Below are 10,444 nucleotides of genomic sequence, written 5' to 3' on the forward strand. Positions count from 1 at the left end.
TCCAAGATGAATCTTTGAGATTCATAGATAAAACATTTATTTATTAGACTGCATAGAGAGCATTCCAGTTATAATGAATTTGATGATGCTGTCTCTTAATTTCTTAATGCATGTGTCATTGGATCATAATTTAATTCACTTTTCACTTTAGTTTGATTTATTGTTCTCTTTAGCCCAGTTTATTTAATAAACAGGAATGTTAGCAAAGGACTTCTTGAAAACAGGGAATTGGGATTTAATGTAAGGAGAGCTTCCAGTTTAGGACACCTGGTCCATCTGCAGTCAGGGCTAAAGAACATTTATTACCTTGGACATTTTCCTGTGTAGATAAATGAAGAAATGGCTTCAGTGCTACCACCAGGTTACAGATTTGAGTTCCTATCAGTGTATAAGGCCACAGCATTATAACCATCAAAAATCAGAAACACAGGTGCTTTGTCATTTTTTTCACAATCAGGTACCTCTTCCTTGGTCCTTAAGAGAGGGAGGAAAAAAAAAAAAAAACCAAACAGATTAGTGGGTTTAAAACCCTTTACAGAAACTTCACATGTTTACATTTTGTACCTTCATTCCAGGTATAAATGTTGCCAAAATTAAATAAAAGGATGGGTTTTCCCCTCTGTCTCCAATGAGCCAACAATATTTAACTCTTGTCCTCACTGTCCAGAACTGAAGGGTTATTACCTTTTAAAAAAGAATCTGTAAAAAAGACAATACAGTAAGAAAAGAACTTTTAATAATCTAAGGCTAAAATGGTAAAAAAATGTATGTGAAATTCAGGGCATTAACTGAGCCTGAAGAAGTCTTTTTCCCCCTCCTTTTCCAAGGTCAGCTCTGTTTTCTTCCCTGCAACATCCCCCAGAACCAGTAGCTGAGGAAACAGAGCTGAAGACACCAGGGGGGGATTTTTTAGGATATTTTTGATAATGTATTAAACACACTGGGAACCAATCAAAACACTTCATTGTGCCAACACATACAAAAAGCAGAGGAGAAAGGCAGCACCAGTGGCTTGCTGCTCACTGGAAGAGGCTGCTGTGGCGCAGAACATCATGGGCAGACCCAAAGGTCAGCACTTCCTTGTGGAACTTGCTGAGCTGCATCTTGATTTTCTTCAGGGCAGGAGTTGATGCCTTCTTCTTGTAGTTCATGGATTTCAAAAGTTTATCAGCCAGGTAGTGCAGCCAGAGGACGTTGCTGTGTGGGTTGTAGTCAGTCCAGCTGTTGGAGTTCTCCTCTTTCATCTGCCTGTAGATGTCAAACTGGTGGTCCCCAGTGCCTTGGAAGAGCTCCTCGTCTGTGGAGAGGTCACAGAACACGGTCAGCCCATCCTTCTCCAGCCGGGACAGGGTGTAGTCGATGATGTTGACATGGATCCCAGCTGTGGGGATGGAGTGTGTTTCTCCATTCAGCACATACTGAAGCTCTTTCATGTCTGTTCTTATGACCAGCACATTCCCCCAGTGCAGGTCCCTGTGCTCAAAGTGCAGCTCCTGCTCTGCCACTGCCAGGGACGCTGTGACCTGGTGCAAAATGCTCCTGGCTGATGCCACCGAGGAGAAGCTGCTCCTCATGCACTCCAAGTCCCTGCCTCCAAATTCAAACTCCAGCACCATGAAGAGCTGCTGGGCCCCAAAAAAGTCTGGCCGGTCATTTTCTGAGCCTCTTTCTTTGTGGAATTTGTCCCAGGCTTCCAGAAGATACCTGGGATAGGTCCCTTGGACACAGTGCACAGAGTACAGGCTGATGAACCCCATGGTTCGGTTCACACAGCCCTCAGACAGAAGACTGAGCTCTTTTGAAATTATTACCTCAGGCAGAATCTCCCCAAAGCTCTTCTGAGCTTCACCATTTATTTTTTTAGTCCCCTCAATGGGAATTATTTTTAAGGCCACAGGTCCTCTCTCACTGTCAATCTGGAACACCTCTCCAAACACCCCTTCTCCAATTTTCTTGCAATCTTTCATCTTATTTAAAGGAATGCATTCCTCAAAAGCAATAGGCCCCTCCTGGTTGCATTCTCCAAACACCTTCTCTGCATCTGTAAGCAGCAGCTCCAGGACAGAGGAATCCCTGGGAGCCAGCAGGACCATGGAGGAAACCAATGAGGAGCAGCCCTGAGCTTTACCAGCAGACAGGCTGGCTTGTCCCAAAAACTGGGATTTCCCTGAAGGGGTGCAGAGGATGCTGCTGCAGAAACTCTCATCTGTGGTCACTTTTTTCTTTTTATGGAAGGACAGAGACGCTCGAACTCTAGCCCAGGAATAAGAGCTATTGAGGAGTGAATAGTCATTGTCTCTGACACCTATAGACATCTCCAGAGCTCCCTTCTGAGTTTGTTTTTGCCTAGTCCGGAGTCCAATAAAGGAGTTATTGGGCTGCTGTCTCTTCTTGTGCCTTTTTGGCCGGAACCTGGTGTGCCTGCCCCAGCGGCTGGCGCTGAAGCCACTGATACAAGCTTTCCTGCAGGTGCTGCCCTCCCCAGGGACACCCTTGGTCCTTTTGTGTTTGCTCTCCAAGATTCCTTGGCAACCCATGGGAGATCCTGGCTGCAGGCAGGCAGGTTGAACATCAGCCTGCTTGTTGAGTTTCACGTTCTTCAATCTTAGTGACACTTCCAGAGGGTCCAGGACCACCACTGGCACAAGCTGGAACTTCTTGGCTAGATCTTGGTGACAGCTCGAGCTTCTTTTTGCCGAATCTCTTTTGAGATGAGATAGAACCTTACAGGGTTCCTCACAAGAGCCACTGTCACAGGGCAGAGGGGGCTGTGGCTCACCCTCAAGGGGTGGCAGCGCTTCCTGGGGAGTGGTTGGGGACGGGGAAGTTTGTGCCCGGCAGGGTTCCTGCACCGCCGACCTCAGAACACGGCCGGACCCCCGCAGCCCCGGCTCGAGCTCACAGCTCCCAGCCGAGCCTTTCGGTCGGAACCACTCAGGCACCTCCTCGCCGGCGCCCAGCAGCGACAGCCGCTGCCCGGAGCGCTCCTCGGGCGAGCTGTGGGGCAGCCGCTGCGGCGAGAGGGACTCGCCCAGCCCCGAGCCGCCCTCGATGGTGGTGCTGAGCAGGAGCGAGCTGAGGCGCAAGGGCGGGCGGCGGCGGGGGGCCGGGGGGCTGTCCCCGAACGCCGAGCTGCTGTCGGCGGTGGAGCTGAGCGGGAGCAGCGGCCTGCGGGCGCGGCGGGGCGGCGGGGCCCAGTGCGGGGTGCTGCACAGCAGCGGCCGCCGCGCCGCGCACGACGGGCCCTGCCGGCGGCGTCGCAAACCGCGCGGCGGGGACGGGCACGGTGAGGACGAGGACAGCGACGGCGGCGACACCCGGGGCTCCTCTCTCCTCTTCTTCCCCTGGTTCCATTTCTTCTTCCCCGCCGGTTCCCGGTTCTCCTTTCCCCGGCCCCTGGTCTCCTGCGCCCGCCCCCGGTTCTCCGGTTTCCGATTCTCCTTCCCGGCCGGTTCCTGGTTCTCCTTCCCGGCCAGCCCCCGATTCTCCTTCACGCGGGTCCGCAGCCGCCTGGCCCAGTCACGGCGCTTACCCAGAGCCTGCGACCGGCGCTTGTCGGGCGGCGAGAAGTCGGGGTCGTCCGACGGGGTGGAGCCGGTTCTGGAAGCGGACAGGGCGCTGGAGCCGGCGCTGGACGCGGCGCTGGAGGCGGCGGAGGTCGAGCTGAAGAGGCGCTTGCGGTCCTGCGGCGGCGAGATCCATCGGTCGGGCGGCGGCAGCGGGCGCAGGTAGCCTGCGCGCCGCGAGTAGGTGCGGAGCAGCCGCGGCCGCAGCGGCATGGCGGGGCCCTCTGAGGGAGCCCGCCCGCCGGCCGTTCGAACGGGTATCGCGAGAGCGCGCGAGAGCCCGCGAGAGCTCGCCCGCCCCGCCCACACCGGGGCGGGACCAGAGGACAGGACACGCCCACTTGTCAGCCCTGGTCACGCCCTCCCGGTCCCGCTGTCACTGCCGGTGTCACTGCCGGTGTCACTGCAGGTGTCACTGCGGGTGTCACTGCAGGTGTCACTGCCGGTGTCACTGTCGGTGTCACTGCAGGTGTCACTGCGGGTGTCACTGCAGGTGTCACTGCCGGTGTCACTGCAGGTGTCACTGCGGGTGCCACTGCAGGTGTCACTGCGGGTGTCACTGCCGGTGTCACTGCCGGTGTCGCTGCCGGTGTCCCGGCCATGCTGGCATTGCCTGCTGGTGCGGGACACGGCCGCGCACACCCTTGGCAGCCGCCCCGTGGCATTTCAGGAGCCCCGGGATGGGCCGTGCCAGCGCTGCTCCATCCACGCTCTGAGACGCGTGGCTGCCACGGCAGAATTAATTGTTTTTACACCTGTATTCTATAGCCGTATATGTGTGTCACAGCCGTGCACAGAACGCGTTGCTTTACCGGGGGGCTGCGGGCACACTGGCACACGTTGCCCGGGGGGATGTGGATGCCACAACCCCGACAGCGTTCAAAGCCAGGTCGGATAAAGCCGTGAGCAACCTGGGATAGGGAAAAGTGTCCCTGCACATGACGATCTTTCAGGTCCCTTCCAACTCCAACATTCTGTGATCGTATGTATCTAGGTATTGTATAAATGTACAAAAATAAGATGTATTTCACGTATGTGCCAGCCCGGGCAGGCTCCAGGCCGGTTCAGCCGCCGTTGCCGGGGTCACGGTGTGCCCTGCACTGCAGTGCTGCTGGAAATATTAACCTTCATTCTTGTCCCCCGTGGGGATGTGCCCGCCCTTCACAGAGCACGGCCGGGGGATCTCATAATAAATACAACATGAACTTAGGTGTTTTTAGACAAAGGAGGCTCAAACTTGCGGGACGTGGTCCCGGGTTTGTTGTATGTGAATCGCCCGGGGCAAGAGAGAGCGAAGTGCTCCGGGTGCTGTCTATTAAACTGCGGACAGGGGGTGGCCAGGGGATACAGGGGGGCTACAGCCCATGGCATAGGGGAAAAGAAAGGTTAGGTAGGGACTAACCTTATACAAAACCAAGGGTGAGTTCTTCCCCTGGGACATACCATAATTTTTTAAACGCCCTACAACACAGCGGAGTCGCTGCTTCTCCGCGTGTGATGCTATTTCCTCACCCCGCAGGGCAAGCGGGGTGTTTTATTCATTAAACCCCGAGAGGCACTCGGGGTTTAGCAGAGATGAGGGGCTGATCCAGGAGCATTCATTCGTGGAATGACCCTTGAAGCCCCCGGGTTTCCGTGTCCCATTGTCGCAGCTGTGGCTCAGCAGCTTGGTGGCAGCACAGCGCCGCGTGCTCCTGAGCCAGGCGCTGCTGGAAAACATGATGCTTTTTCATCCTTGACTTCCTTTTCCCGTTGTTCTTAAAAATCGGAGCTGTTCTGCTGATCCCTGGGAAAAATCAGGGGGGAATGGTCTTCAGCAGAGAACTTCACCTGGACCTGAAGCAGGAGAACCTTAACACTGAGGAGCATCACACACTGGACCTTCCCTTGGGGCAGCAGCAAGTGAGACATCCACAGGGTTTTGTTGAGCCTAGAGAAGCAATCAAGCCCCAGAGTTAAGTTCTGCACCTTTTGTTCTGCCTCTGAATTTAGTGAAATCAGGTTTGGACTGTAGGACAGAAGCAGAGGGAGGATATTTGCCATTGCAGAGCAGAAAATATTTAGGGTTCTGTATGGAACTCTTGTCCTGATGCAGTTAAAGCAGAGGCTTCCTGTTCTTTTGGGTATTCTAAATGACAACATAACATTGGCTTTTGCATTTATGTGTTAGCTTTTTATTATTAATAATCACAAAGATGTTGATATGGTACAATTTATATTTCCTTTTAACTGTTTTTTTGTATAGTACAATCTGTGAGTTTATGTATGCACCGTATAGCTTATATAAATAGTAAATAGTAATTTGATAAATATATCTTAGGCTGTAGCATAATATTAAAATGGAGACTATGTGATGTTAAAATGCTTTTATGTAACTAACTCAGAGGATGGTGTAAGATAACTAGGCAGTTTCTCACAGTTGTAGACGATCTGAGTGATAAGATAACAGTGACAAAAACCAGAACCCAATTTACTGACAACTTATCAGGGAGTGTAAAAACAACAGGATGGAATCACGAGAAGAAATAAAATATATTGGTTTAATCTACAAGATGGCATGAAGACAAGACAAAGGTTAAAACCAAGCAAAAGAACATCTAAATGCAAAGGAAGGTTTGAATATGCATAAACTCTAATGAATATGCATGTACCTCCTGTAACATAACAGTTTATAAAGAACATTATTTTAAACTAAGGGTGTGCTTTTGGCAGATAGCCAACCCCAGGGTTGGATTTTATCCCTTTTCCCCCTTATTTAACTTTTAAAAATTTGAAAGAGTGAACTTTGTTCTTCACACAGGGATTTTATGCTGAGTACTCCCCTTTCCCTAGTGAACACGGGGAAATCTGTAATTCTTTAATCTGAGAGACTGACACTGGTAATTTATCAGCTACAAGTTATCAGTAATTGCAATTTGGAGGGTTTGGGGAAAGAAGATGCCTGGGAAGAACTTGTTTTCTTCCAGTAGAATGATCCCAACCCCCCTTTGTGGATTCCAAAGAAGATCAAGGATGGACACTTGGTATTTTTCCTTTCTCTGTCTCCTATTTTTGTGGTTGTTTTATTTATTTCTGTCATGTTCGTTTGCTCATAAACCCCACAGATCTAATGTGTGTTTATAGACAGCAGCAGATTAAACAAAGATTTCTCATTCAGACATTCAGAAGACAAAAGAGTTCCTGTCTCTTTGGCCTAGCCAATATTGCCTGGTGGAAAAATAACAAACAATCCTTCTCTCCTTTATTTTTCTAGTTTCTTCTCTGAATTAAGCTTCCTTCATTACTTGGATGTCTTTTGTTGTCCCTTATGGCTCTCAAGGAGGTCAGCTCTTGCAGTGGGTAATGCTATTTTCCTTTTTAGATATTTTTTCTCCTAAATGCATTACAGGGCTCTGTGACTTGTAATTTCCGGCGAGTGCCATCGACCATTTAATTCTTTGCAATCACAGCAGAAGATGCCAAACACATTTGCAGTAATTGGATGGCACTTAAGGGATTAGCCAAGATTGCCAAGACTCAACTCATCCAAACCACAGCTGGCTTTTTGTGCAGTTTCCATGGGAGCCTGGTCATGTCTGCTTCTAAATTTATTTGCAATCTACATTTTGAATAAAGTCCCCTGTGCAGGAGCCCTGTGGCCTGGCTGTGTAGGCCTGATTTTGTGGCAGTGGTGTAGCTGTGGTATCTCCCTGAGTGACAGAAGATGTGCAAATGCCTCATTCAGGGTCAGCAGCCACCTGTCCCCAGGCAGGTGAAGGAGCTGGAAGCAGTTTGGGGGCCAGAGGAGCTGCTGCAGATCTCCCAGAGGCCTTGGGGCTGCCAGGATGGTTCATGACCTTTCTGCCTCATGCAAAGGTGGCAGAGGCTTTGCAGAGCCACAATTTCCTGGTTTCATCTCTGTGGGCCCCATCACTTATCCAACTTTGCATTTCTTCACAGTTTTGTGCCTCCCTCAGGAGGACATGCTGTCTTTTCGTGATTCTGCTTTTATCAGGGATGACACCAGCTGCTTATGGCTTCCTCACACACCAGGAAGATTCCCAAACCTTGGGTTTCCCTCTTTTTGTTCAGAAGCTGCCAGCTTTGTGTGGGAATGCAGTGACCTGGTGTTTGCAGGAGAAAGGGAGCTCAGCTCATCAGGAGAAGGGCATCAGTAGTTCTTCACTATAAAGCACGGGGCACTGACATAAGGACATCAGAGATGAGCCACAGAGAGCTTTGCTGGGCTCCAGGGCCTGTTGGGACAGCTTTGTTTGGAGGATAATGGAATTGTAGCTCTAAAGAGACATTTCCTGTCCTCATTACAGCGGGGTGTATGAGCTGGGTGATGCTGCACCACCACAAACAGATTGCTTTGGCTCCCCCACTCCAGCTTGGCTAAGCTGGCTCCAGTTGAGACACATCAGCCTTGTGCTGAACTGGGGAAATGCCAACTGGTCTGGAGCATCAGGGTCACACTGGTTTAGAGCAGACCTGAGGTGAGCTCAGGTGCCAGACTGAAACTTCTTCCTCCAGGGGTCAAGTCTGAGTAGCTCCTGTGTTTTCCTGTGGCTGTAAGGAGTTACTGACTGGTAATGCCAGGGAGGAAAGGGTGGAGGTCACATTCTAAATTTTCTAGCTGTTTCCATGAGAAAGGAAGGAGATAAAGGTTTCTCCTCAGTACTTGCAGCGAGGTAAGAGCTGGCAGAGGTATCAAGCCAGGACCAATTTCATGTCTTTGTGTTATCAAAGAAGTAAATATTGATCTGTTGGGTGTATTCAAGACCATTTCACCTTTAAACCAGTGGTTAATGTGAATACATGTTACTGCTGAGGATCAATAGATCACGAGGACACAGGTTGAGGTGTGGTGAAGGAAAGAGCAGAGTTTATTTTTCCTCCCAGGATTTATGGGCTTCTGACCATGGCCAGGGATTGGATGGTCAGGATAACACTTTCTCACTGCACTGGCCATAAGAAATGCCCATCACAAGACGTGTAACAGAAAGAATGCACACATATCTATGTTTACAGTTACTGTCCTGGAAAGTCCTTAGAAAACTATGTTAGCAAGCTCAGAATCTGAGTTTTCAGGGTAACAAATACACTTTTTATTAAACCCTTTCAGCTTTTAGGCTTTGATTCAACATTCTTCTCTTATTTCCCAGCGATGCTTTTATTGTCTGACTTTAGGTGGTGAATTCATTGCAACCAGCACTGCTGTGTCTCAACAGTGGTTTATGTGCATTTTTATTGATTTCTCTTATTCAGTACCAGCTCCCTCACAGAACAGGACATGATGCCTTGGTTTCATTAGATGTGCACTACTTTTTCCTTCTCCTCTGATCCTCTTCCTCAAGCACTTTCCCTTCTTGGGTTGGGGGAGAGGAGTGGATAAATGTTCCAGCTAATAATAACAGCATTCCTGCACTCTGTATAGGAGATTCAGGATTTGGGGAGGCACATGGAACACATCCAAAGGCTGAAAATGGCTCTCCTGGAAATGGAGAGCTAAATCAAAGACAGAATATATTCTGCAAAGGCAGCACTCCCATTTCCCTTCTCTTCCTACAGACAGTTCTGGATGCTTCTGTGGATTGTGACAGAAACTCTTCTCACAAGTTCCCTTTCCATTAAGGCTGGGTGTGCAGCTGTGCTGGTTGGGAGGATAAAGAGTGGCTCATTTACTCAACCAAGTCCCAGCCAGGATTACAAGAGAAGTTGAACAGAAAGAAGAGAGAAGCATTTTTCTCCATGGGCTCCACACCTTTCTTTGCTCTTGCATCCAAACCTGTCACCTTCAGAGAGCAGCTCATGCCTGATCTTACTGATTTCTGTGGGCATGAACTGTGGTTTGAAGCAACTTCCTCTCAACTTTGACTCTTCACCTTGTTTTTTTGTAGATGTTGACTTACAAATGTGATAACATGACAAGAAACCAGTAATGTAGAGAGCTGATCTCTGCCTTTCCTCCGTTCATTTCCTTGCCAAACCTCCTCTTTACTTCCTCCCTGTCTCTCTGCTATTTCAGTTGCTGCTCTGGCGCCTGTTTCTGAGACAAGATGGATCTACATCATTCAAACATTTGCTGCAGGAGCATTTCCGTGCTGGAGAAACATCTCAGCATTTCTGAGCCAGCCTTTGGGAGCCAGTGGCAGCAGGGTGAGGGGCAGGTGGGGATCAGTCAGTGCTTGGGGGTGATCATTTGGCACTGGAAATGACCAGGATGAGTGCCCAAAAACCCAAAAGCAGCCTGGTGAAGCACAGCTGTCCTGGCCAGAGCTGTCTGCCAATGTCTGCAAAGTACCTGCTCTGGTTTGGTGTAATATAAAGATATTATTGGGCTGATCTTGGAATCTTTCCATGCCCCAGCATCAGATGTGACCTGCAGCATTTCAAATGCCCCTGGATCAGGGCAGAGGTTGAAAATTGAATTTTCACAGCCCCTTCAGGTGGCTGAGATCAGCTCCAGACTGACAGGTGGAGGGAAAGTAGATGAGGATGAGTCTGAGCAGACAGGGATATGTGTACTATATGTGTGAATTATGAGAAGGGAATCAATGTCAGCAGTGTGAGGAATTAAATACAGGTGTGACATGGCAGGAACTGAAAGAAAAAAAAAAAAAAAGAGAAAGGAGGAGTTTCAATCCTGGAGGAGAAATCCTCCCTGGGAGAAGTCCCAGACTGAGCAAACAGCCCTTGTGGGAATGGAACAGGACTGGGGCTTTTTTTGTTTTCATGAGAAATTCAAGATGGGGAACTCAAAAAGAAAAATACCATTCAGTGAAGATTGAGATTTTGTCCCTCGAGAAGAACTAAGAGACTACATTATTTGCATCTTTAAAAGATGACAATTAGACCTCTTTGGGTTATTTAGTCCCCTGCCATGAATGAAACTG

General features: G+C 49.3%; 1 protein-coding gene across 1 annotated transcript; it reads right to left on the bottom strand.

Moving 5' to 3' along the window:
• HASPIN (histone H3 associated protein kinase) lies at positions 1–3,801 on the bottom strand. The gene has a single exon (XM_015646176.2). It carries the CDS (start codon positions 3,777–3,779, stop codon positions 1,020–1,022), a length of 2,760 nt encoding a protein of 919 aa, XP_015501662.1. The 5' UTR covers positions 3,780–3,801; the 3' UTR covers positions 1–1,019.
• Positions 3,802–10,444: the final 6,643 nt, after the last annotated feature.

The sequence above is a fragment of the Parus major genome, chromosome 19, assembly GCF_001522545.3.
Source record: "Parus major isolate Abel chromosome 19, Parus_major1.1, whole genome shotgun sequence".
NCBI classification, from domain to species: domain Eukaryota; kingdom Metazoa; phylum Chordata; class Aves; order Passeriformes; family Paridae; genus Parus; species Parus major.

Bases quoted from the DNA above. Each gene is read 5' to 3' on its own strand.
- HASPIN (XM_015646176.2), bottom strand. From the start codon at position 3,779: ATGCCGCTGCGGCCGCGGCTGCTCCGCACCTACTCGCGGCGCGCAGGC.